Source organism: Scardinius erythrophthalmus (assembly GCF_964197995.2).
Source record: "Scardinius erythrophthalmus genome assembly, chromosome: 14".
NCBI classification, from domain to species: Eukaryota; Metazoa; Chordata; class Actinopteri; order Cypriniformes; family Leuciscidae; genus Scardinius; species Scardinius erythrophthalmus.
This window is the reverse complement of record NC_138234.1, coordinates 27,688,447-27,716,139: the sequence shown is the minus strand read 5'-3', so window position 1 is coordinate 27,716,139 and position 27,693 is coordinate 27,688,447. Positions and strand designations below refer to the sequence as shown.

The following is a 27,693-nucleotide window of genomic DNA, read 5'->3' as shown; positions in this document are numbered from 1 at the left end:
TTAGTTTAATTTTTAATTATCAGGTTTACTGTGTATATAATGTCCTGAAGCTCAGGGGGGAGAAAAAAAAATAAAAATAAACTGTAGGCTACCGTGTGTCAGTTTTGCAAAACTGCGCAGTTTACCAATCTGTCCACATGGATGTAAATTGACAATCTGTGCCCACAGTTTAAAAACCGTGCACACAGTTTATTTATTTTTCCCTTCTCGGAACCTAGGGGTGCTCCGTAAAAAAGTCGCTTGTTTTGGGCTTTTTTTCACAGACCTGGTTGCTTATTTGTCTCGCGAGATCTGGCAACACTGATTACGGTTCAGGAGAGGAGGATGCAAAGGAAAAACATTTGTCAAGTGTATAGTAAATGTTTGTGTGTGTTTCAAAGTAAAAAAAAAAAAAAAACGCTTTCCTTATGCTAATCCATTTCTGATAATACCAGGTTGCTATGGTTACACAGGTTTGTTTACGCATTAAATTTGTGGCAACGAGAAACTGTTGTCATTCCCTTATCATAAGAAGTTGTGGCCACTATAAAGATGTTGTTTCTTCAGCAGAGGATCTCATGGCCACGACTAGCCAATATTGTGTGGCCATGTCATAAAGATTGTTACCTCGAAATAATAGTCTCGTCATTCTCTTGGCCACAACCTATTATCATGACATGTACCCACAAGTTAATAGTCGTGGCCATGACAAAACTAAAGGTGCGTCTCAATCTGCTCCCTAGTTCAGTAGTCAGGGCAATGATGAGGGAGTCTGTCATTTTAAGGGCTTCTCAATCGCAAAATCCTTCCAGTAAACTGTAACGTTCACTCCCTAAAAAATCTGACAATGTACCGCAAAAACCAGGGAGCATTGATGCTAAATATGCTCCCTTACCAGAAATTACATCACATTCCTGAAACTCCAAGCCAACTCAATAAAAATGATATACGCAATAGGTTCTGCGAGATTCTGAAGTGTGCTTTTGATGGACACTTTACTGTCCCATGAGGCCACAGGAGAGGATTTGTGAATAGCAGTGAAGTGACGCTACTAACGCTGGTAGGTCACATGACAACATGGTGAATGTTGTACGTCCAGATTACATTCATACTACACACACATTCAAACTATATAGAATGTATTTTTTTCGGTCCTCACCAGTGCCTGGATTCGTGTACACACAATATAGCCTACTGATTCACGAGCTTGGTAACTATGGAGCTGATAGTTATCCCGACATATGTCAGGATGAAAAAATTACACCCCAAAATATAATAAAGACAAAATTCCCTTGCCCTTTGCCTCAGTGGAGGTTTGAAAGCTTTCTGATTGAAAGCAATATGCTACTGGCCACGTCACTGCCCTTTTTCTGACAGTGTAGTGACCTGAGTGAGATGGGTAGACTTTAAAGAGGCAAATGGGGAACAACCTTGACCGTCACCAAGTTGGGACAGGTGTTCTGCAATTTCAGTTTTAAAATCAAGTCATGTATAGTTCCAGACACATCGCTTTCGAAAGTGCGGAAGAAACATTATTTCTAATTTACATTGACATTTTTTTCTTTCCATCTTTCATTTTTACATAATAAACACTTTTTTTTTTTGTGCGCATGCAATTTGTGTGTAGGCCTACGGTTTTGAATTAGCCTTAAAGTCCGCGTGAACCGGAAGTTGTAAACGACTTTTCTCCAGGGTTGTGACCATAGACAGTAAAAGAAATGGACACAGCGACCCCATTGGATTCAACGGAGACAAAGTGAAGCCAATTAGAAAATCTTACTTCCTGGGGGTCGAGCGTACTGCGCAGACTCAAACTAAGCTTGACGACGTAGATGTGACGTGAACAACCCGTCTGTCTTCTAGTAGCTGTGCCAAGATCAATCTGAATCATTCCCTTCCGAATCTTGCAGAGATGGAGAGTGTGAGTAGGAGGTGTCCATGAGCTAGAAGCAGGAGAAACTTTTAGTAGGTGTTTTGATTAATTACTTTGTCATTTTGCCTCCACGTCCTCCCGATTGCCCGCGAGCTTCTCCTCCTGTCCATACGGTAATTTTCTACTGTGCGACAGAGAGTCGCATGGCTATGACGCAATCGTTAGCCTATTTTTACAAAAATTGCTTCTACGGGGCCATAACGTAAGATACAAGGTAATGAAGCCTTTTATACATTTTCGTGTTTCTTTAGAAATAAAAAATGGACAAATTGAGTCTTTAAACGCCTCAGATGTGAAGTAATTCGCTGTCAAAGTGACGCCAAAATGAATGGGAGTCAATGGGATGCTAACAGCAGGTGGGGGTCCGCTAGCCAATGGCGGCGCCCGGGGGTACCTTCAAAATAATAGAAATCCATGCCCCCCTGGTTGTGACGTATTTCCCAGTGAAAAGGAATATTGAACAGAGGGCTGGGTTTTACTCTAGCGCTCCTCCTCTCCATCTCTCACTCATAGCAGACTGACGGTTTGAGGGGAGTGGTTAAGCTTTTCCCAACCCATGTCCTCAAACCTACGTCATCAGAGAAGGGACGCCATTCCAGACCGGAAGTAACTTTTCAGACTTTGATTAAAGATTACCACAGCAAACAATTTTTTTCTGTGTTTTAACTTGCACGGATTAATTGTTCACCACAAGACTAGTAATATGCGCTAACAAAGTAAATAGGGTGAATTTTGATTTCAGTTGGACTTTAATATTGGAATTCAACATAGCACTCAAAAATACAGCAGCCGTTCTTTATATTTTTCTCGCCATTGTTGAAAAAGGATGCAAAAGTAGCGTAACTTAATTCACAGACCAAAAATCTTTTTCTTTCCTTTTTTTTTTTTCAATTTTGCATCTTCGCCACACTCCAGCGCTGCAGGCGTCGCTCGCTATTCATTTTAGTTTGTAACCCGGAAGTAAATTTAGACATGAAGAAGAGGTCGATCGGGGTCTCGATTTCCCAGAGCTGTTTTCGAAAAGAGTAGTATTTCAGAAATATTAATATTTGTATGAATTATACCGGGGCACCATGGTCATCGGGTATGTTTGCGATTTTTACATGAAATTCTGTATTTACAAAATGCATCCTGTCCCGGAAATGCCGCAATTCGTAAAAAAAGTCTTGATGTAAATGCGCTCGTATTTACATTTGGCCTGGTTTGTTTTGTTCCTCATTTGCTTTATTTAAGATAGAATCAGCAGGAAAAAACTTTGTACGTTATTAATACATTAAACATGGATTGCTTGTTTAATGATTAACGGGGTTATCTGCAGGACAATGTCTATAACTATTATTTTGCCGCAGTCATTAGCAGTTAGCATTTTTTTTTATTTCAATATTGTTTCCCGATACATCATGTAGCTTTATTTGAAAATAATTTAGCCTAAGTTTTCACCAGTAGGGTACTTTGGTTAAAGATGATGGTGGCAAATTCATCTGAATTACACTTATAGCCTATAAGTTAACATCTAATTTTAAAGTTACACAAACAGTCTCTCCTTGTTCATGATTTTAAAATACATGAAAGGCTGTACTTTTGTCCAATGAGAATTTAGTGTTGGTGCGACTCCCGGTCAAATCACCGAAATGAAAACCAAGAAATTCACAAAATGTAGTGTACTAACTCAGTTTATTGTGTTCGTGGTCAGTTATTGTGTTATTACAAAAACTCTGATTAGAATGAACGATACGACTTTTATTTGCTTAGTTTTGTCTTGTTACTTTTAGTAAAACAAATTAATTGCAGTCAGTTTTAGTTTTTATAATATGTATGGTCTCCATAATATTTAAACCTAAAAATAATATTGAATGATGTGTTCCCTCAAATTCGGGACATTTTCGTTTAGGTGGTCTTAAAGATTAGGTGGGGTTTTTTTTGTTTTGTTTTTGAATGGCCATAAAACAGAAACTGCTTCTCAAACAAGAAAATAAGTATGACGGGACTTGATTTTTTTTTATCGCTAATAGATAGGATCATTGGGGTTTGCTATTGGTCGATCTCATGTGGATTGACAGGATCTCCTGCCCTCGCTCCAAAAAACAAGTCATCATGCTTTTAGTTTGCCCATCCGTCTGACTGGCTGTTAGTGTTTAGCACTTGTTAGCATGACATCACAAGAAGTCGGACAGCATTTCTAAGCGGCACATACCTCACTGTGATGGTGATTGGTTCTGTGCAGAACTTGCTCATCTTAAACATGTATGTTGCTAAATATCATGCTGTACTGGTTGAGATTAAAGTAATTAAAGGAACTTGTTTTATTCTGTTTCTGCAGTTGTGGCTTCATCTGTGTGTTTGCGGTGCTGATAAACAAAGGTAAGCATCAGAACGACACATCAGAAAGATAAATTCACACAGACTGAGTGTTTGACAGTTTGTGTTGTTTCAGTGACTCTGCAGGAAACAGAAGAGGCTGTTATTGGTGGTTCTGTTCTCCTGCCGTGTTCTTCCACTGAACATGGTCTGAAACCTCAAGACACTGATGTGAGCTGGAGACACAATGGCAGCAAGAATGTGTGTGATATAGTCGAGGGTGAAGTTTCACTACAGTTACAGGACCCTCGGTACAAGAACAGAACTGAAACTTTCCCACATGAGTATCTGAAAGGAAACTTCTCCATCAAACTCACAGATCTCACTCGAACTGATGGAGGAAAATACAGCTGCTTCATCAAACACTCATCTGAACATCGTACTGTACTGCTGATCATCAACGGTGTGTAAAAATGCTTGATTCATGTATGAAGTTTGTAACACTTTAGAATAATGGTCTGTCATTAATAGGAAACTATGCTGGAAGTAATGCAGGACTAATGAGTAATTCTACATTAACACTTCAGATACTACTATTAACTAATATGAAAACAAGCTTAAATAATCAGTAAGTAATAGCACATTTAGGACTGAGATACTTCTTTATTAGGTAGGCTATTCAATAATTACTGAATGAGATTAGCCTCAATAATAACTAACCATGACGAAATAAAGAATTACCATTTAATTATTAATCACAACATTATCCAGAGTCTAAGACAAAATAAATGGTATTTTTTACTCTGAATATAGTCCTACTCCTAACATGCATCACTTATTACTCAACTAATTAAGTTTTACCTTGAGTGAACTGCTAGTGATCTGGGCCATTTTTTTAAAGTGAAAATGACAATTTTATGACTAAATTTAGAGTAAAAAAGGTGATTGATTATGAATTAGGCTGTGTACACCTGGTATTAATACTAAACAGATTAACGTTTACACCTGGCGTTTTAATCCGTCTCTTTTGTCTACTTTCAACCACTTCCAACCACTTCTGTCCTGATTTCTTTAGGGGAGGGTCTATGGGGTGGTAAATGTATGGCCTTTTTCAGATCTTTTGATCTACTGGACGAAATAAGCTCTCAAAACCGCAAGACCGAACGCTGTGAGTGTGTGTCAGAAATCGGAAATGGCGAAAGAACATTGTGCTTCATACGTTTTTCATCTTCAAACCAAACTTGGGTCTTCAGCCGACAAAGTTTAAAGGTCCCCTAGTCTCGCATAGCCTGACCTTCATACTGACAGCAGAAGGTCTGGGCTCTATCTCAGCTTCTCTTGGCCAAGGACTGCCCAAGAGAACGTTTGACTAACATGTAACGCAACCTATCACAGTTTGTTTTGTTCCGCGTCATGTTTAGGGGTGTAAAATTTTAACAATGATGTCCCTACAATAACAGACCAGCGTGCATCTAATAAATGATTAATTCAATTCTTGCAATTAATTCTTGCAGCGTTGTGCAAGTTTAGCCTACTGCAACAATGGCGCCACAAACTTCACATACTTTTGAAAATCCAGCATTTAGTCGATCCTGGTAAGAGCTCATTGTCACAGTTGTAAACACAACGGCTTTCTTCTTTCACGGGGGGTTTTGGCGTCACGGCATTTGTTTCCAGGGGGACCATTAAAGAACACGACATGCACACATCTCCCGGACATCCTGTAGAATTCAACCAATCAGATCGCGACTTCGAAACACCTGAAGTGTTTCCAGAAAAGTGTGCCATATGCATCAGTCGTTCAGCCAACGGTCCGTGGGCATAACGTCTGAGGCTGAGACTAAAAGTCCCCCTGTGGTGAAATCAAGTTTTTAATGTTGTTTATATGTGAAGTTTTTAATATGCTTTAAGACAAACCATGTGCAAATCCATAAGTCAACACCATTGCTGAGTATTTTCTCCTTAAAACTGCAGTGAACCAAAGACAGTCTCAAAAACGCCGTTTTAAATCGTCAGTTTTTCTGACGTCGCAAACGACCTTGTAACCAATCAGGTAAAGTTTGTGCAGGCTTTAGAGTACAAGGGATAGTTCACCCAAAAATGAAAATTAGCCCATGATTTACTCACCCTCAAGTCATCCTAGGTGTATATGACATTCTTCTTTCAGACAAATACAATCTGAGCTATATTAAAAAATGTCCTGGCTCTTCCAAGCTTTATAATGGCAGTGAATGGCCGTTTCTGTTTTGAAGTCCATAAAAGTGCATCTCTCCATCATAAAAGTGCATCTCTCCATCATAAAAGTGCATCTCTCCATCATAAAAGTGCATCTCTCCATCATAAAAGTGCATCTCTCCATCATAAAAGTGCATCTCTCCATCATAAAAGTGCATCTCTCCATCATAAAAGTGCATCGGTTACGGGGGGTTAATAAAAGGCCTTCTGAAGCGAAGCAATGCAATCGTGTATGAAAAATATCCATATTTAAAACTTTATCGACTAAAATAACTAGCTTCCGACAGACGGCCAAAAGAATAACACTTGATATAGGCTCTTAATTTGAAAATTTAAACTTTTTTTTTTTTTTTTTTTTCAGAATCAACAGCAGGAAAAGAAAGTACATCCACTGAACAAGAAAACCCTAAAGATGAAACTGGATCAGACAGTGCGGAGACATCATTGAACTGGCTTACCATTCTATTAATTGTACTAACAATAAGTATACTGTCTATAATTGGCTGTTTAATTTATTTTTGCTATAGAAAAAAAAAGCAAGCTCTCTCATTCTCTTCTGTCAGGACTGAAGACAAACCACAGTGACTCAAATTACATTTCAGGCCTAAAAGTTTACATTTTCACATTTCTCATTTTCACTGTATTTTACAGCTGTCACGGGGTCTTTCTGGTGCTTGTGACTCTGTTTTGAGCTGTTACATTATTGCCTTATACACTTTATACACTGCCTTAATTCTGAACAAGTGTACTTCATGTTTTGTGGGCAATATTAAATGTATTTGTTATAAATTATATTATGCATGTTGAAATTAAAACATTTATTAAATCTGATTTTTCATATATATTTAAACAAACTTTGAAAACATCTGTGTGTAATATCAGATTGAGTTTTTGTAATACACATGCACATAAGACTGTTAATTAACAGATTTCCTGTGGAAAGTTTTATTTTTTACTTTAAAAAATTACTTTACTTTAAAAAAAAAAAAGTTTTACCCCCTGCTGCACTTATTTAAGTTGACTTATGTTGCTCACAAATGTCCTGATGTCTTAATAACAATTACATACTGTAAGCCTTAGTTTTTAGTGTCTTATGAGAATGTAAAAGATGCTATAAGAGGTCCCTTAATAATATGAGAATAATGTTGGATGTTTTTGATTTCAGATGAGAGCTTTACTTCATTATTTTTTTATTATTATTTTTTGAATATTATTTTTATTAATTTATTTTTCTTGCCATGGAAGAATTTTGATGTTGGTCCAATTTCATCAAAGCAAAGACACTTTTACATTTCAGACACTTTTTATTATTATTATTTAAATAAGACCAACTTGTCTTGTTTCTGACACCAAAATCATCGCAGTGAAGAATAAAGTAACCTTTCAGTTGTCATTTCTAAGAATAAGAGTACATGTATTTTATTATTATGGAATAATCTTGTTTCTCAAGAGTAAAAGTTTGCATTCTAAAGCTGAAACTCTCCCCTGGCTTGTTCAGCTATTTTTTTATTTATGTTGGTGTTCGTATGTTCTTTAAAGAATGAAAATAATATTCTTGGTTTTAATTTTTTTTTTTTTTTTTTTTTTTTTTGCTGTAGTTGAAATGAACAGCAATGAATGAAATAAATAAATGTAATCAAACTTACGCGAGTGTGATAAGCTTCCTTTCATTGACAAATCCATTCTGCTCCTCAAGTGAAACACTTCCCTGAATTATGTCTCAAACACCCTGTCGTCATGACTTCAGTTTATTATTACTGAAAACGCATAACAGGAGCTTCCAGTTTTAGCCTTCCTGACCTGCAGCGAAACCGAAAGAGAGTGAACTTAGCATTCGTTTGCCTTTCAAATGTTGTTAAAGAGCACTGGAAGTAGTTGATAGAACAGAAAAACAGTAGTTGCTCTTTACTGAATGAATTCATGAATAGTTGACTTTTACAAGAAATTACCTTTATTGTGATAATTATTTTTATGTTTTTCCTATCTGAACTCATTCTCTTGTTTTCATCCTTAACAGACTGCAAAGTAATTTTCTCTGACAATGTAATTGAAAGACACACACACAAAAAATATACATATTATACATATATGTGTGTGTGTGTGTGTGTGTAGTCTTAAAGGGACTTTGATGGAAGGAGAGTTTGATTACAGTCAATAAAACCAGATGATCGGGTCAATGGACCAGAGCAGTATGTTATTTGTGATTTGCAGCTAGCAATGCTTTTATAATAATATAATATAAATCTTGAAGCCTAATGTTTATAAATAAGTGAAAATTGTTAACAAGAATTAAATAGTGAGGCAGAAACTATTTGAACACTGTTTTACTAAAGTTATTTAAATGATTATTTTCTGAATTATGTCTCACACATTCCTGTTGTGTTTTGACTTACAGTTTGTCACTTTAAGCAGGAAAAGAATGCAGTGCTTCCACATACTCGGGCAGTTTGCACAACACCATTTTCAACTAAAACATTTTTTCATCATGAGTGAGAGAAGTTTTTCTTTATAAAGTCACATCGCCATCTACTGGCCTTGCATGAATAATAAAGGTTCTCTTACGAGAGGTTCTCTCGTATTGCGTAGTTGCTTACGCTACGGGAAAGCCTTTCTTTCTCGAGATACTGAAGCCAAAAATTATCCTTAATTTTTATAATCTTGTCAACGCAGTGCGGCAGCCTGCAGACCTAGGGCAAGCTTACTAGCGTGCCCATTGGCTGCCCTGAGGCAACTGCAGCAGCCTACCGCTGAGCCCTTGGCGTGACGTCACGACCAATGAGCGCGCTTGGCGCGCTTAATGCGTCACAGCCCGCGAAAAGGGGTGTGGCTTAGCGTATATAAACAGGGCTCGGAGGCTGCTTCTCTGATTTCTGTCTTTTCAGCGAAGCTCTACGCATCGCTGCTCTCTGAGGAAGCCGCCGTCGAATCAAGCGACCAGCACGCCGAGGATCTCAGCCTGAGGACGCCGGCCGCCTTCGCCGCCTTCAGCTTTCCCTGCCTGCTTCGCTATCCGGCGAATATATCCTTTTACTGCTCTGTGTTGTATGTGTTTGTGTGTTCGCCCCGCGACACACTTTGCATCTAAAAGAGCGCGAGGCGTTGTTGCAAATGCCTCGCTCATCCTGTGGCTCGTGCAGAGCCGCGCTCAGCGACGGAGACCGCCACGTGATCTGCGCTCTCTGCCTGGGTTTCGACCACGCAGCCCGCGCCCTTCACGGGCGGCTGCGAACAGTGTGAGGACTTGCCGATGTCGACCCTGCGGGCTCGACTCGCCATGTTTCACGATCCTCCACCTTCTCCGGCTGCCTCTTCCGGGCCGCGTAAGAAAAAACGCCGCTCTCAAAGGCCTTCCGAGCCGGTGGTTATAGCTGAGTGCTCGCCGGAGCCCCTCCCGCGAGCCTCGCTCTCTCCTTCTCCCCCGCCCTTCACCGACGCGCAGCGGCCGGCCTCTGCCCGCACTGCCGTCGCCTCAGGGGATGAAGCAGACCAGCTGGTTACTCCCCTCTGTCAAACCGCGCAAACGGCGCCGCTCACAAAGGATGTCAGAACGGACGGTCACGGGCTATAGCTTCCTTTACGTTACAAGGAAGCTACCCCCCCCCCGGATGACGCACGCCCTCTCCCCCTCTGTTCGAGCCGCGCAAGGCGCCGCTCACAAGGGATGTCAGAAGTAGACGGTCACGGGCTGGCTTCCTTTACGTTATAAGAAAGCTACCCCGCGTCTCGGTCGCGCGCGTCACTCTCCGGTCACCTCCGTTTCTCACACATTTCTCAGTCCCCTCCTAGTTCAGGCGACTAGAAATATCTATATTGCAGTAAACGAGCCTGTTATACACGCACGCCTGCAAACAAACGATGTCACAGCACATAATGACATCTTCCCGCTCTCTCTCCCTTTGTTGGAGCCGCGCAACTGCGCCGTTCTCAAGGGATATCAGAGCGGACGTCACGAGCACCGGCGAAAGGAGGAAGAGAGAGTGTTTTCGTCCCGCTTAGGCCGGACTTCCTCCAATCCTCGCATATTTCTCAGTCCCCTCTAAGTTCAGGCGGCTGGAAATACTATTACTGCAGTAAACGAGCCTGTTTTAATACACGCACGCCTGCAAACAAACGCTCGGTCATATGCTCGCACTGACTGGAAGCTCATGTGTGCCCCTGTGGCTCAGTGGCAGAACATTAGGCTTCCGCACCAGAGACCCGTGTTCGAATCCGGCTCTGGCAGCAGAAAAACTTTTTCTGCTTGCTTCTCTCGAGCTCGCGGCCAGCTTTCTTACATACAGAAAGCAAACCCGCATCTCACGGGATACATATTTCTCAGTCCCCTCTAAGTTCAGGCGGCTGGAAATACTAATACTGCAGTAAACGGGCCTGTTTTAATACACGCGCGCCTGCAAACAAACGCCGAGACGAAACACGATGCTCGGTCATATGCTCGCACTGACCGGAAGCTCATGTGTGCCCCTGTGGCTCAGTGGCAGAACATTAGGCTTCCGCACCAGAGACCCGTGTTCGAATCCGGCTCTGGCAGCAGAAAAACGTTTTTCTGCTTGCTTCTCCGAGCTCGCGGCCAGCTTTCTTACATACAGAAAGCAAACCCGCATCTCACGGGATACATATTTCTCAGTCCCCTCTAAGTTCAGGCGGCTGGAAATACTAATACTGCAGTAAACGGGCCTGTTTTAATACACGCGCGCCTGCAAACAAACGCGGAAACGAAACACGACGCTCGGTCATATGCTCGCACTGACCGGAAGCTCATGTGTGCCCCTGTGGCTCAGTGGCAGAACATTAGGCTTCCGCACCAGAGACCTGTGTTCGAATCCGGCTCTGGCAGCAGAAAAACGTTTTTCTGCTTGCTTCTCCGAGCTCGCGGCCAGCTTTCTTACATACAGAAAGCAAACCCGCATCTCACGGGATACATATTTCTCAGTCCCCTCTAAGTTTAGGCGGCTGGAAATACTAATGCTGCAGTAAACGGGCCTGTTTTAATACACGCGCGCCTGCAAACAAACGCCGAAACACGACGCTCGGTCATATGCTCGCACCAACTGGAAGCTCATGTGTGCCCCTGTGGCTCAGTGGCAGAATATTACGCTTCTGCACTGGAGAACCGTGTTCAAATCCGGCTCTGGCGGCAGAAAATATTTTTTCTGCTGGCTTCTCCGAGCTCGCGGCCAGCTTTCTTACATACAGAAAGCGAACCCGCATCTCACAGGATGGTGCTTGAGTATTTATGAGCGTCTAAACATATGAGCCATCAAAGCATTTGCTCTATAACGCCGATGGTGTTACAAGTGTAGAAAATGTGCCCACTCCCATGTGCTCACTGCTACACACAAAACACGGTCTCCCCGGTAACGCTCACAGAGCGCACTCTCATAAAGCGGACACATGCCGCCTGAGTACTAAGTGTAGTAAATGTGCCCACAACTCTGTGCTCACACCTAGCTGCTGCCCGCTCTATCACACAGTTACCCCGGGTTGCAGATCCTCTAAAGCTCACAAACATTCCGGCTCTGGCCAAAGGTGTCATAAGTGTAGAAAATGTGCCCACTCCCATGTGCTCACTGCTTCACACAAACATGGTCCCCATGGTAACGCGCATAGAGCGCTCTCTCATAAAGCGGACACAAGCCGCTCGAGTACTAAGTGTAGTAAATGTGCCCACAACTTTGTGCTCACACCTACCCGCTGCTCGCTCTGCCATTCAGTTACCTCGGGTCGCACACCCTCTAAGCTCCCAAACTCTGGCCGTGTCATAAGTGTAACTCTGCGCCCGCTCAGGTGCACGCGCACTCACTTTTAGACATTACAATCCCCACGCCGCTTTCGCGCCAGGGGTGTTTGTCAGCAAATCGCGCTCCATCCTCTGGGACCGAGCTACCGAACGCTGTACAGCCGGCCAATACTGTTTACCAGCCCCCGTGTTCGAGCACCAGCGGCGCGCACGCCGCTCCATCCTCTCTGATACAGGTTCCCCAATCCCGCGCAGCGCGGCGATCTGAACCCAGAGACCATTCGACCCCTAGCTATGCATGCGGAAGCATGGGAAGCTATTCAGGGCGCGTCAGAATGGGTGCTGAGTACTATAAAACACGGCTATTCGCTTCAATTCGCTCGTCGCCCTCCGCGCTGTCTAGCACAGACGGAGACGAAAGTGAGTTCAGAAGCTGCGCACCTGCTTCAAGCTGAAATAGCGAAGCTACTGCGCAAAAGGGCTATAGAACAGGTTCATCCTTCTCTAAGCGAGTCGAGCCTTTACAGCCGCTACTTCCTCGTACCCAAGAAGGACGGAGCGTTAAGACCTATTTTAGATCTGAGACATCTGAACAAAGCCCTCATGAGACGGCCGTTCAAAATGATCACAACCAGAAAAATCCTTGCGCAGATTCGCCCAGGAGACTGGTTTATCTCTCTCGATCTAAAAGACGCATATTTTCAGATCCAGATAACTCCCCGTCACAGGCCATTCTTGAGATTCGCCTTCAACGGTCGAGTATATCAGTACACAATCCTGCCCTTCGGCCTGTCTTTGGCACCCCGTACATTACGAAATGCACGGACACGGCTCTCGCTCCCCTGAGAAAACAGGGAATGCGAATACTGAATTATCTGGACGATTGGCTTATTCTAGCTCTGTCAGAGACGGAACTTGTGTCTCACAGAACAGCGCTTCTCAGCCATCTGGAGGATCTGGGTCTCTCGGTCACTGGACCAAGAGCTCGCTATCGCCCCGTCAGTCAATTTCCTTCTTGGAATAGAACTGGACTCGGTGGCTATGACGGCCAGACTGTCGGAGCAGCGCGCGCGCCGCATCCGCCTCCTCGCCGCATCCCTCCAAATAGGCAGCCGGGTTCCGCTGAGGACATTCCAGCGTATCCTGGGGCATATTGCCTCAGCTGCAGCAGCGCTCCAGCTGGGCTTACTGCGCATGCGCCCGCTTCAACGCTGGCTGAAAGCGCGCGTGCCCCACCGAGCCTGGGCGGCCGGCGGCTTGCGAGTCAGAGTGAATCAGAGCTGCATTTCAGCCCTGCAGCCCTGGCTGGCAGCCGAATGGTATCACACAGGAGTGACTATGGGAGTGATTTCACACCGGAAAGTTGTCTCGACAGACGCTTCCAACCTAGGTTGGGGAGCGCTCTTCGAAGGCAGACCGGTCTATGGCCGCTGGTCAGACCAGGAGAATCTCCTACACATAAACTGTCTAGAGATGCTCGCGGTCGAGAAAGCGCTCAAACACTTCCTCCCATTCCTCCACGGTCACCATGTTCTAGTCCGCACGGACAATACATCGGTAGTGGCCTGTGTGAATCGCCAGGGCGGTGTCAGATCAGACGCTCTGCACCCTGGCGGAACGCCTCCTCGTGTGGGCTCAGCACTCTCTGCGCTCGCTGAGAGCCACGCATGTGCCTGGCCACCTGAACGAGGGCCCCGACAGACTGTCCAGGGACAGCGTTCCCCCTGGGGAGTGGTCTCAACACCCCCAAACAGTCCAGTCACTGTGGCGCCGTTTCGGCAAAGCGAAAGTCGACCTTTTTGCGTCAAAAGACAACGCTCATTGCCCAGAGTTCTTCTCGAAGAACGAGGACGCGCTGGCCCAGACCCGGCCCAGCGGCCCGCTGTATGCTTTCCCCCGGTCTCTCTGCTGCCTCAGGTCATCAAGAGAATCAGGGAAGCGCGCCACACAGTGCTCCTCTTAGCCCCATACTGGGAGAACCAAGCTTGGTTCCCGGATCTAATACAGCTGGCAGACTCAGCCCCCTGGCCGATACCGGTGAAGAGAGACCTTTTCTCTCAAGCCCGCGGCTCGATGTGGCATCCCCATCCAGAGCGCTGTCTCTGCATGCGTGGAGCCTCAACGATTACACGCTGATCTGCCAGATGGGGTCATGAACACGATCATACAATCTAGAGCCCCCTCTACGAGGCGGCTCTACATGTCGAAATGGTCAGTGTTTAACAGATGGTGCACTGCTAAGGGGCTCGATCCACAGACATGTGGGGTATCGCGAGTACTGTGTTTCCTTCAAGAGTTATTGGACGCGGGCAGGTCCCCCTCCACGCTCAAAGTCTATGTCACGGCCATTTCAGTGCTCTCTGTTCAGAGCTGGGCCGCGCATTAGGAAGGAACGAGTTCGTCATCCGCTTCCTTAGAGGAGCCAGGAGGATGAACCCCCCGCGACCCCCCTCGGTTCCTATGTGGGATCTTTCACTGGTCTTGGAGGCCCTGAAAGCGCATCCCTTCGAACCCTTGGAAACTGTGGATATGAAATACCTCACGCTCAAAACCGTTTTTCTGATAGCACTGTCTTCAGTCAAACGAGTGATGGAACAGCTCTTTGTTTCGTTTGGCGGGCGCACCAAGGGTCTTGCCGCCTCGAAACACAGCCTGTCCAGATGGATAGTGGACGCTATTGCTGCTGCTTATGCGTCTAAAGACCTGCAGTGCCCATTGGGCATTCAAGCTCACTCCACCAGAGGCATGGCCTCGTCGTGGGCGTGGTCCAGCGGGATTCCCTTCATGACATTTGTGCAGCGGCAGGCTGGGCCTCCCCCTCCACATTTGTTAGGTTTTACAACCTGGATGTTCCCGCCTTGCAGGCGAAAGTGGTATCAGTCTAAGTCTCGCGTATGCCAGCCCACTATCTGTGCGCGGGCTACGTTGTGTGATTTAGCTCTACTGGTTGAGCTGCACTATGCAGGGAATTGTCAGTTCGGACCGGCCGTGCCGCTCCTAACCCCCTAGTGTGTGCTTATGTACGGCGCTAGCCCTCTTCGGGCCGCCCGGCTCTCTGCTATCACGTTCCCCGGGCTCTCCCTGGGACTCATTCAGTGGATGCTGGGCGCGCACGGCGTTGACAAGGGCGTTCCCGTAGCGTAAGCAACTACGCAATACGAGAGAACCTCTCGTAAGAGAACGTTTCGGTTACTCACGTAACCTCTGTTCTCTCTAGAAGAGGGAACGAGTATTGCGTAGCCCGCCGTGCTCGCACCACGAGCTCATTTCGCTTCATGCGACAGAAACCAGAGAAGCAGCCTCCGAGCCCTGTTTATATACGCTAAGCCACACCCCTTTTCGCGGGCTGTGACGCATTAAGCGCGCCAAGCGCGCTCATTGGTCGTGACGTCACGCCAAGGGCTCAGCGGTAGGCTGCTGCAGTTGCCGCAGGGCAGCCAATGGGCACGCTAGTAAGCTTGCCCTAGGTCTGCAGGCTGCCGCACTGCGTTGACAAGATTATAAAAATTAAGGATAATTTTTGGCTTCAGTATCTCGAGAAAGAAAGGCTTTCCCGTAGCGTAAGCAACTACGCAATACTCGTTCCCTCTTCTAGAGAGAACAGAGGTTACGTGAGTAACCGAAACGTTTTATTAGTTTCCACAGATCCGTGTGAACGGGGATCGTTTTGGCAATGGTGCGTCTGTACGTGAAAAATGCAAAGGAAAAACATTTTTTAGTGCATTATTGTTGTGTAAATGTATATTAAAACCTTTAGATAAACTGAGGGGCCATTTACACAACACGGTTTTCAACTAAAAACCGTTCATTTACATGACAGCTGTGTTTTAGGGGCCTGAAAAACGGAAACTTTTGAAAACGGGTTTCAAAGTCAATTTTTTGAAAACGATACCATTATCGTCTCTGTGTAAATTACAAAAACGCAAATTTGTCAAAACGGTGACGTCATGCGCATGTGTATTACGTGTTCAGTCTATGGGCATCTAGTGTTTCTTAAAAAGTGACATCGCCATCTACTGGCCTGGCATGAATACAGGTTTTTTTGTAATTTTCACGGATCTGTGTGAACGGGGACCGTTTTGACACCATTGTCAAAAAAAAAATAAAGTTTCCATTTTTAGTACATCAATGTCATGTAAATGTACCCTGAAAGAGATAAAGCAAAAAAAAAAAAAAAAAAAAGAGAAAAGAAACATATAGCCTGCTTTTGTCAAGAATTTGCCTTTCAAAGTTTGCAATAGGGATCAGGTTTGTTTCCCTTTGTAATAAAACTAAGCTAACACAAATTCTATGACCATGTCATAATGTTAAATTTTTTAAATTCAGATTCGTATATCATACATGAAAAAGCAGACCAGGCCAGGATGCAAGGCAGGAGCAGCTCGGTGAAGACGATTGGCCTGGCACTTGAGCCTAGCCTTCCTCCAGGTTAGGTGGTAGTGTCAAACAAAGCGTACAGCAGATGGAGCTCGAGACAGGCAGTCCGGTTTCAAATTCTTGGATCCCGGTCGATAGGACAATGTCAACTGGAAATGGTTAAAAAACTGGTGAGGTTTGAGCCGCTTAGCCTGTTGGATGTACTCCAAATACTTGTAATCCGTGAAGACTAGGAACTGGTGTTGTACCGCCTCAAGCCAGTGCCTCCACTCTTCTAATGCAAGCTTGACCGCCAACAGTTCTTGATCCCCCATGTCACACTTTCTCTCAGCAGGTGTTAATCAATGTGACAGGAAGGCACAAGGATTAAGCTTGTTGTCCACTCCTCACTGTGAGAGAATGGCTCTTACTCCCATATCCGAGGCATCCACCTCAACCGCAAATGGCTTCTCAGGATCAGGGAGAGTCAGAATAGGAGCAGAGGTGAAACGGCGCTTCAGTTCCTTGAAAGCCTCAGAACTCCACAGAAATTTAGAGCCTTTCCCTTTAGTGAGGGCTGAGAGAGGGGCTGTTACTGAGGTAAAGTTCCACACAAACTTGTGATAGAAATCCGCAAACCCCAAAAAACTTTGTTTTATTTCTCCATGGCCCAGAGGTCACCCATTCAGGGCAGTAACAACCAGGGTAGATGAAAGGGACTCAGAGGGAAGGCTCAACTTCCTGGCCAAGAAATGTCCGTAAAATTTCCAGCTGCACCGGAATCCACCCAAGCCTGCAGAGAATGTCTTTCATTGCCCCAGGAGAGTGAGACCAGAAGGAGTAGGCCAGTGTTGTTTAGAGGAGAGATTTGGGTAACTCCCATCACAGACCTCTGCACAGGACAAAGCTTTTCCCAAAAACTCAGGACAGGAGACTCTGAAATGTCCAGACTGGCCACAGTAAAGGCAGCGGCCCTGTTTCATGTGCCGATCATGTTCAGTGGGTGACAATCTGGTACTTCCCAACTGCGTGGGCTCTGGGGTTTCTTGGGAAACTTGAGTTGTGAGGTGTACAGGCATGGGGATGGAAGACTTACGGGCCCATTCTCTCTCTATAAGTCTATTGCAAGCGGATTGCCACCTCAATTAGAGTCTCAAGAATACCAACAGGATCTCTGGTAGCAAGCTCATCTGGATGGCCTCTGAGAGGCCGTTCTGGAAACATACAATGAGGGCCTCTTGATCCCAGCTACTAACTGCTGCAACAGTGCGGAACTGGATGGCATAGTCTGCCAGACTTGCGTTTACCTTGCTGGATGGACAACAGCCTCTTCGATGCCTCCCAACCTTGGGTAGGATAATTAAAAACCAGTTTGAACTCTCCCACAAAGGCAGAGTAACTGGTACAGACAGGACTTTGGGCCTCCCAGATGGCTGTGGCCCAAGACAGGGCTCTTCCAGAGAGAAGGGTGATAATACAGGCTATCATAGCCCTGTCTGAAGGGAAGGATGATGGTTGTAACTCAAAAGTGAGAGCACACTGCGTCAATAAGCCATTGCAGGCACTAGGGTCTCCTGCAAAGTGTTGAGGTGGAGGTAGCCGGGGTTCAGATAAGAGTCTTGGGTTAGGAGGCATTGGCTGAGGTGCTTGGGCTGGAGTCATGGCAGGATCGACTGGCAGTCTCCGAAAAAAGGTCTTGAAGAGATGTGAGAATGTCAGATAGCAGACTATCATGGCGCAATTTCTCATGTAGCTCCGTGCCGGAGCACGTACTGTTTTCAGAGAAACACGTCATCACCGAAAAACAAAGCCTCACTTTCTTTCCAGTCACGTGAATGCTTCACTTTGCATTTCAGAATCTTTGAACCCAGACTACTACTCTACAGGTTTTTGGAAATTTAAGTCCCTACATCCCTACAATGTAGATCTGTGAGTACTCCAAAATTTTCAAAGAGCAAAAGTCAATAAAACTAAACAAAGGAACCATACCAGGTACACAAAGCAGAATAAGATAACTCCACAAGAGAATGACCTAGACATGGTCATGTCACTGGAAACACTGAGCAAAGAACTCAGGAGAAGGGTGACTTAAATACACAAACAGGGAACAAGGCACAGGTGACAACAATAAGACATAATGACAGATACTGAAAACCAACAAGAGACGCAATGGGGGCCTCTAGTGGCCAGATCTAAGTCTTAAACCCTGACAGATCTATGCCTGAACCAGACATTTAGTTATAATTGTTGTTGCTGTTTTTGTTTAAGTATTTATTTTATTTATATTATATTTAAAAAGCAAAAACTGTAAAGCATCACAGTTTGCAGTTGTTCTCTGCTGCCCTTAAGAGGCTGAAAATGTAAATGTTTTATTAGGTTTTACAGTAGTGTACACTTACTTTAAGAAGCAGTTTTCTGATTTAAGTCAATAAAATAATACATGAATGAATACGTCATCTGTTAACAAGATGTAACTGAACCTGGTTAATCATGTCAACCTTTGATCCCTCGGCAGAAACTGTCTGTTCTCCTCTGTGTTTTAGACACAACCAACCCAGTCATAAGAAGATTAGTGTTTTAGTTTGAATTGGCATGAATATTGGAATGCTCCCACGTGAGCTTTATCTATCATAATAATTTACCTATGGGAAATAAACTGGTTTTCTGTCTGATTATTGGGTGGGGAGGGGGGTATGTTGGTAAAGTTATTGAGGCTATAGATTACCTATATGTATGTATGTATGTACTGTATGTATATACTGTATGTATGTATGATCAAATAACATTAAAAAAAGTGGTTATAAACACAAAAACTGAGCTTAAACTGCCTTGGATTGATGATGTTGGTGGGGTATTAGGTGTTGAAAAAAGTCTGTATGTGGTCAGAGCTAACTTGACTGTCTCTAATTGATGTGGCAGAAGTTTTTTCCTGTCTGCTTCAGAGCTGCAGTAGATTCATGTTAAATGATGTTGTGTGAGAGGAACCAGGTTTCATTAGATTCAACTGTTTTAATCACGCAGTAACATGAGGATCATTCAGCTTCAGCTCTGTGAGTTCATTACATGTTATGAATATTTTTTATGTGTTTACATAAAAACAGTGATTTTATGTGGCTAATCGTACTTATGATGTATTTTTTTTTATCTTATAGATGTATTAATCTGTTGTCGAGCTGCAGTCTCAGATCAACTCACTGATTTGGGATCAAATGTGACCATAAACTGTGATCTTGATGAAAATGAGGTTTATTGGATTTTACTGAAAACACCAGATCCTCCAACAGTGATTCTACGATCATTTCTACCACCAATATCCCCTTTTCACACAAATAAAACATTCAGAAAGAAATATTCAGTTCAGTTTAAACATCGTCTGTTTATTAATAATGTGACTGCTGATGAATTAGGAGTTTATTACTGTATGAACACAGATGAACCTCTAAAACTCAGCAACAGCACCAGACTGCACTTCAATGGTGAGTTCATTTACTTTGTCAGTAAACAAGGCTTATTGATGATCACTGCTTACATTTGTCATTCACTTCTTCATATTTTATTTAGATATGAAAAACTTAATTATATTCCCATTTATTATCAATATTTTCAGTTTTACAAAATTGTAGCCATTGCACTAAGACTAACAGTTTTTACAGTAACAGACTGTGGACACTTTCTTTACAGAATCAACTCAACTAACTGAGTGTCACAATCAGACAGTGGTGAAGTTTATTGATCAGAATCAGACACAATGTCAGATTATAATCATCATATCTGCTCTGTTGATCGGGCTTCTGCTCACTGTGCTGATCGGTGAGATATTTCAGCCATCTGTAATAATATTAATATAATGCTTTTTTTTTCAGATGAAGAAAATAATTGAAGAAAATATAATACAACCTTTTGTAAATATTACATCTAAATGAATTATTTCATATTTAGGACTGGTAAAGGTTTTTGTTGTTGGAAACAAAAGGTCAGCAGAAGAATCACAACTCAAAACTGATGTACAGCAGAATCAAGTTATAGAAGAACACGACTTACAGGTACAAATGTGATCATCCTAACTAACTCTTAACTCATCCTATCCTAACTAAGTCTTAAACTTAGCATTCTTGCTATCTTCCCTAACATTAATTTTAATTAATTTTGGTTTAATTGTAACTGGGTTTGCTTATTGTTCTTTCAGTACGCCACAATGGATTTTTCCAAGCTGCGTAGAAATATTCGCTCCAGCCAAATCAACAGCACATATGCAGCTCTAAACCTGCCGAAGTCATGAACACACGAGTATGACTGATCTTAAACTTATTTTGTTCACTTTTTCTTAATGTTTATTCAACTTCTAACCACAAACTGTTTGGCAGCTTAACACACATGACATTAACCAGCCAAACTTACATTCTATAGATCAGGGATTTTTAAACTGGGGTCTGCGGGGAAGTTCAGAGAAAAATAGTTTTTTTTTTTTGTTTTTTTTTTGTTTTTTTATTGATTCCATTTTTTATATTATTAAACCAGTTATTTTAAGTTATTTTATTGAATTGTAATATTTTGTTTTATTTAGATTTATACATCTAACAGCAGGTAGACAAACACAGTGTCTCCTTAACAGAAAGTCAATATTTTTCCCAACAATATTTTACTTATATTTGAAATATTTTTATTTTTAAATTGCAGTTTGAATGTTTGAATGTTTTATACATGAAAATATAGCCACCAAGGAATAATATTTTAATATATGATAATATATCATATTTGGGGGTCTGTGGCATCAAAAAGATTTTAAAACCCCTGTTTTTAAGTGAAATGTATGTGTTTAAAAAACTTTTCTCAATTCAAAGGTGTTTGCCTTGGAATAACTGTATATTGTATGTTTGAAGCTTCTTTGAGCAATTGTTGACAATATATTCTTCGAAAATATTTAAGTCTCTAAACTGTCGTGACACAAAGGAAATATCTTAGAATGGAGATTGTGCACATTTATATGAAATCTGATTGGTTGAGTTTTCAATGCTGTTGGACAGAGAAGAGTAGTATGAAAGATTGCTTTTTTTGTTAGGAGGACTGTTTATTTTGTCAATGTGTTGTATACTGTAAATGGTTGTATAAATAAAAAATTAAACAGCATCAGTTAAATAACCACAAGTTGATTATTTTTATTTATTTATTTATTTATTTGATTATATGTTATTTTTAGTTAACAAACTGAAGTTTTGATGCTTGCCAACATACTTGTCTCAAGCTCAGCACTCATTATTGTTGTTGCCGCCGCCTTTGTCTTGTGTGTGTGTGTGTGTGTGTGTGTGTGTGTGTGTGTGTGTGTGTGTGTGTGTGTGTGTGTGTGTGTGTCAAGAGTCTGAAGTAAATGAATGGCATAAATATTTTCTAGGTGGAAAAACATTGTCCTTTTATTTTTGGATGTACTCTCTATTATTCATATAACTCCCTTTAATACCTTACATTCTTAGACATACATTAAATTTTCAGTAGTTTTAAAATATATAAATAGTGTATATCACGTGAACATCAATTTACTTCATTGAAAAAAACACAAGTGGTAAAATCAATTTCAGAGTCTTAATAAATTGTCACTATTAATAAATTAGATTATGACTGTTTGCTGATTCTTTTAAAGTACATAATTTAAAAAAAAATCATATACACTCTCACTCAGACATAAAAAATGTGTGTGTATGTATATATATATATATATATATATATATATATATATATATATATATATATATATATATATATATATATATATATATATATATATATATATATATATATTTTATATATACATTTTATATATATAGTGTGTGACGCATGCCAGGGCATCTGATACACGACACAGTGCGGTTAAACTCAACTGAAGCGCTCGACCAAAACCATAAACATGTTCCACTGGCTTGGGCACAGCCAATGATAAACAGGGTCTCTCACCTTTGTCTAGAGTGGGGTTTAACCTTAAACGAGTGCAGAGTTTTTTCAGTACCATTATACATTTAGGTTATCTCAGTTCTCACAGTTGTCTAAACCTCAAATGGAAACAGAGCAGCACGTTGCATTGCATTTGTTCTGCCTTGCAGAGAGTAAAGCATGTCAAACACCTTCAACAACTGAAACAGGACAGGTCTTTGACCAATGAAAAAAATATTTTTTAAATAATAGTAAAGTTCTGAAAGCTGAGCCTCAAGCATGGAGAACATAAATTGAACATTTGCATGTAAATATGAGGCTGAAAACAAAAATAAGCAGAGTGATACAAACAGTGAAACAGTGCGGTTGAACTGTATCAGCATTATTTGAATGATTTTTGGAGACTAACATCTGTTTAATATTTATAAATAAATAAAAAATTAATATATAATCCCAGTGAATATATTTTTCCACATGTGATCTTCATTGAGTGTTGTGTTTGTATAACCCATATGTCTCAATAAAAACAGCGACCCCAAGTGTTTGCCACAATTACTTGCACCTGCCCACACTACAGTACCTCACTGGCTTTAGAAAGCCACACACCCATGCCAACTTTCTTGATTCTTTATTTAATTTATTCATTTATCTCACCTTTCCCAAGTTGACACTTGAATAGAGTGACCAGACATCCCCGTTTCCCAGGGACAGGACTCCAAAATGGGACTGTCCCCGGCAAATGGGAATTCCTGTTAGAATTTAAGAAATAAACATTGTAATGATGTCCGATTCACGAATAAATCATTTGAGTTGGTTCATTTCATTGAATAGGATCGGACCCGTTGATAAAACCAGCGTGAAGGGCCCTGTTTTACACCTGGCATTAAGTTGCCTTTTGGTCGATCGGAGCTCAAGAAGACGAGGGAGACACATTCCCATTTACACCTGGTGTTTTAATCCGTCTCTTCTTAACACTTCTGTCCTGATTTCTTCAAGTGGAAGGTCAACGGGCGGGTTAATGTATGGGCTTTTCCAGATCTTTCAATCTAAATGGAGAAAATAAGCTTGCACAATTTACATTTGAACACGACCGGAGATTATGGAAAAACAAACGCCGAGCATCAGCTTTCGTTTCTGCTCTGACAGACACAAGAGCGAACGCTGTGAATGTGTGTTAGAAATCAGGAATGGTGAGAGAACATTGTGCTTGGTATGTTTTTCATCTTCAAACAAAATTTGGGTCTTTAGCTGACAAAGTTTAAATCCCATTTGGCTGACGCGCTCTTCCCGTAATGTTTACTCATTAGGTCAGTAGGCGAAGAGAAGACAGTCTTTTGTGGCTGTTAGAACACATTCGACCACATGAGCGTTTATAAGGAATCCGGTCGAATGTGTTTTCGACTACCTCTGGAAGTGTCTGAAAGTGGACCAGATCAAAATATTTTAGACCCAGTTTACACCTGCATTCAGTGTCGTCCACTTGTGATTTGGTCGATCGAATCACACCTTAATACCAGGTGTAAACAGGGCCAGTGATTCATTCATGAATAGAACTGATTTAGTTTTAGCTAATTTCCACATTTATTTCTGGAGCTGCTGGTGTGTTCAACTTATTATTTACTCATTCAATAATTAATAATATTAATAATAATAATACATTTTGAGATGTAGGCCTATACATTTTAAATGACAAATTTTCATGTGCAAAGGAAAGGTACTCCTCTCAGAAAACGGACAATTAAAGATACTTTAGATCAGTGGTGCCCAATAGGTCGATCGCGATCTACCAGTCGATCGCAAAGACAATGCTGGTAGATCGCAAAAATTTTAAAATATGCTTTTGTTAAATTTGAATAAAAATAAATATAGCATTGTCCTTCCTTCTTTTAGTTTCTGTATAACTTGCACTTGACGAATGAATTTTTACCAGGCGCGATTTTTGTTTATTCGGTTGTCATGACAACTAGCCTGCTTCTGCTTTCCAGCTCAAGAGCTTCGGAGAACAGAGCGCGAAATTGTGAAGCTAACAGTATTCGGAATCGGTAGCGTACACAAATGCCATTCATTCATTCATAAATTCCAACCATTTGAAAATAAACTGTTTGAAAATGATCAAAACACCGGTCCACCATGACTGATGACAATGTGGAGGCCTGTTTAAGATTCGCTATCAGCAGCTTCTGCCCGGATTACTCTCTGATTCCAGTCAGTGCAAGTCATCAGAATAAGGCAAAATGTTGTATGTATTTTGAGTTTAGTGTTAAAATTGAATATCAACATTGAACATGTATTATTATTTTTCTCCTTAATTACAAGATTACATGCAGTACTACTAGTGTAGTAGCAACAAGCATTTGAAGTGTTTTTTTTTTTTTTAATTATTAAACTGTGTTTTTTAGTTGGTAGATCTCATTGTGTTGATCATTTTAAAAGTAGATCATCAAGCAAAAAAGTGTGGGCACCCCTGCTTTAGATGTTTAATTACTACTTTGAGCATTGTGATCGCAAGATAAAGGCTTAATTATAAAAAAATTGTGAAAACCTCAAACTTGACCAAAATTTATATTTTTCATTTGTTTTGCCTGTAGCTCAAAATTAAAGCAGGGATATGCAGTTTCGGGAATTTCTTCGCTGTATTCTTGCTTTCTGCTCGCAGGTTTCTCTATAGAGCTCCCCCCACAGCTTCGGAATAGATATTTGACAAAACTGTCAAAAAGAGGCTAGTGGATCAACGACATCAAAGCAGATGGGACATTCTTTAAAACGTCTTCTTCATTCGGGTTCGAACAGCGTGAGGGAGCGCAATAATGACAACATTTTAGCAGATTTTTTTGCCGAAAAGCAATTTGTTACATCGCGAGACCTGATATCACGCGATACTTCCTGACGCTGCGGCCGGAGGCCCGCAGGCTCAAAGTTGCAAGGGTGTTTTTTCCGCTCACAGGCGATAGGGGGGTGCGAGAAGACCACCATTCAACCCGAAAAAAGTCATATAACTATTCCACTGACTCCGAAGCTGTTCGGTTAAAGGAACACTCCGACTTTTTGGGACTTTAGCTTATTCACAGTATCCCCCAGAGTTAGATAAGTCCATACATACCTTTTTCATTTCTGTGCGTTCTGTAAGTGTTATTTGACGCACCCACCGCTAGCCTAGCTTAGCACAAAGACTGGATGTAAATGGATAAGGTAGCATACTAATCCCAATAAGTGACAAAATAATGTAAATATTTTCCTATTTACATGTTGTGATCTGTATAGTCACAGCGTGTACAAATAACAAGGCTATATGAGACAGAGACCATTTTTAATCGTATAAATACTGGGAACTATATTCTCACTAGGCGTAGGAGCACAGCTACTTGGGCGGAGTGATTAGCGCAGCACACGAGACGCCCTGTTGATGGTTCTGTAAACAAAACAAACGTGACTAACTAGCTAGTAGCGAACGTGACTCGTGATCATGGCTTACTTTGAGGAATTGTCAGAGGAATTTTACTGGGTATCAAACCAAGATCCAGAACCATATAGTTTTGAACCAGAATACACAGACGAGGAGTTACAAACTTTGGAAGCTGTAAGACAAGATACAGCGAACACCCATGATTGTAAACTATAAATTTACTATCTAGTAATTGCTGACTCTATTACTCCAACTCTGAGCGAACTCTCTGCTCCTCACCACAGGGCGTCTCGTGTGCTGCGCTAATCACTCCGCCCAAGTAGCTGTGCTCCTACGCCTAGTGAGAATATAGTTCTCAGTATTTATACAATTATAAATGGTCTCTGTCTCATATAGCCTTGTTATTTGTACACGCTGTGACTATACAGATCACAACATGTAAATAGGAAAATGTTTGCATTATTTTGTCACTTATTGGGATTAGTATACTACCTTATCCATTTACATCCAGTCTTTGTGCTAAGCTAGGCTAGCGGTGGGTGCGTCAAATAACACTTACAGAACGCACAGAAATGAAAAAGGTATGTATGGACTTATCTAACTCTGGGGGATACTGTGAATAAGCTAAAGTCCCAAAAAGTCGGAGTGTTCCTTTAAGGTAAAAAAGTTACTTAGTTCACCTTTAACTTGTGTGCATTCCGACTCATTTTGCCAGCATGAGTCACATATTCAGATCATCACAAGGGTGGCATGAGCGATGACATTGAATGCCAACTTGTGGATCGAATAAAGGCAAGCCCTTATTTTGCCATACAGCTGGACGAGTCGACGGACATAAGCAACGCCACGTTACTGTTAGTTTTTGTCCGATACTGCATGAACAGTAATCTTTGTGAAGATCTGCTATTTTGCAAAGAACTTCCAACGAGAATCACAGCAGATAGTGTCATGCACTGCCTTGATGAGTACTTCTCTGAAAAAGGTCTTGATTGGAAATTCTGCCTCACAGGGAAAGTCTTGCAACAAAGCAGATGTCACCAGAACTACATGAAGCCATGAACATTGCTGTGAAAACTGTTAACTATATTTGAAATTTCCTCACTACTAATTATTTCACAGTCAACTGTTAGTGGTATTATAACAAAGTGGAAGCAATTGGGAACAACAGCAACTCAGCCACGAAGTGGAAGACCATGTAAAATCACAGAGCGGGGTCAGCATATGCTGAGGCTCACAGTGCGCAGAAGTCGCCAACTTTCTGCAGTCAATATCTACAGACCTCCAAACTTCGTGTGGCCTTCAGATTAGCTCAAGAACAGTGTGTAGAGCTTCATGGAAAGGGTTTCCATGGCCGAGCATCTGCATCCAAGCCCTACATCACCAAGTGCAATGTAAAGCGTCGGATGCAGTGGTGTAAAGCTGGACTCTAGAGCAGTGGAGAGGAGACGTGTTCTCTGGAGTGATGAATCACGCTTCTCTGACTGGCAATCTGATGGACGAGTCTGGGTTTGGCGGATGCCAGGAGAACGGGACTTGCCTGACTGCATTGTGCCAAGTGTAAAGTTTGGTGGAGGGGGTATTATGGTGTGGGGTTGTTTTTCAGGGTTTGGCCCCTTAGTTTCAGTGAAAGGAACTCTTAATGATTCAGCTTTCCAAGACATTTTGGACAATTTCATGCTCCCAACTTTGTGGGAAACAGTTTGGGGATGTCCCCGTCCTGTTCCAACATGACTGCACACCAGTGTACAAAGCAAGGTCCATAAAGACATGGATGAGCGAGTTTGGTGTGGAGGAACTTGACTGACCTGCACAGACTCCTGACCTCAACCC

The 27,693-nt window shown here is 42.1% G+C and overlaps 2 protein-coding genes across 2 annotated transcripts in view; both read left to right on the top strand.

Annotated features, from left to right (window-relative positions):
- Nucleotides 1–27,693, top strand: part of LOC308702321 (V-set domain-containing T-cell activation inhibitor 1-like) — a 460,835-nt gene that overhangs the window by 418,144 nt on the left and 14,998 nt on the right. The gene's annotated exons all lie outside the window — the stretch shown is intronic.
- LOC308702644 (CD276 antigen homolog) lies at nt 2,862–7,843 on the top strand. The gene is made up of 4 exons (XM_081385654.1): nt 2,862–2,996; nt 4,233–4,273; nt 4,347–4,673; nt 6,807–7,843. The coding sequence occupies exons 1-4, from the start codon at nt 2,986–2,988 to the stop codon at nt 7,028–7,030; spliced, it is 603 nt and encodes a 200-aa protein (XP_081241780.1). The 5' UTR covers nt 2,862–2,985; the 3' UTR covers nt 7,031–7,843.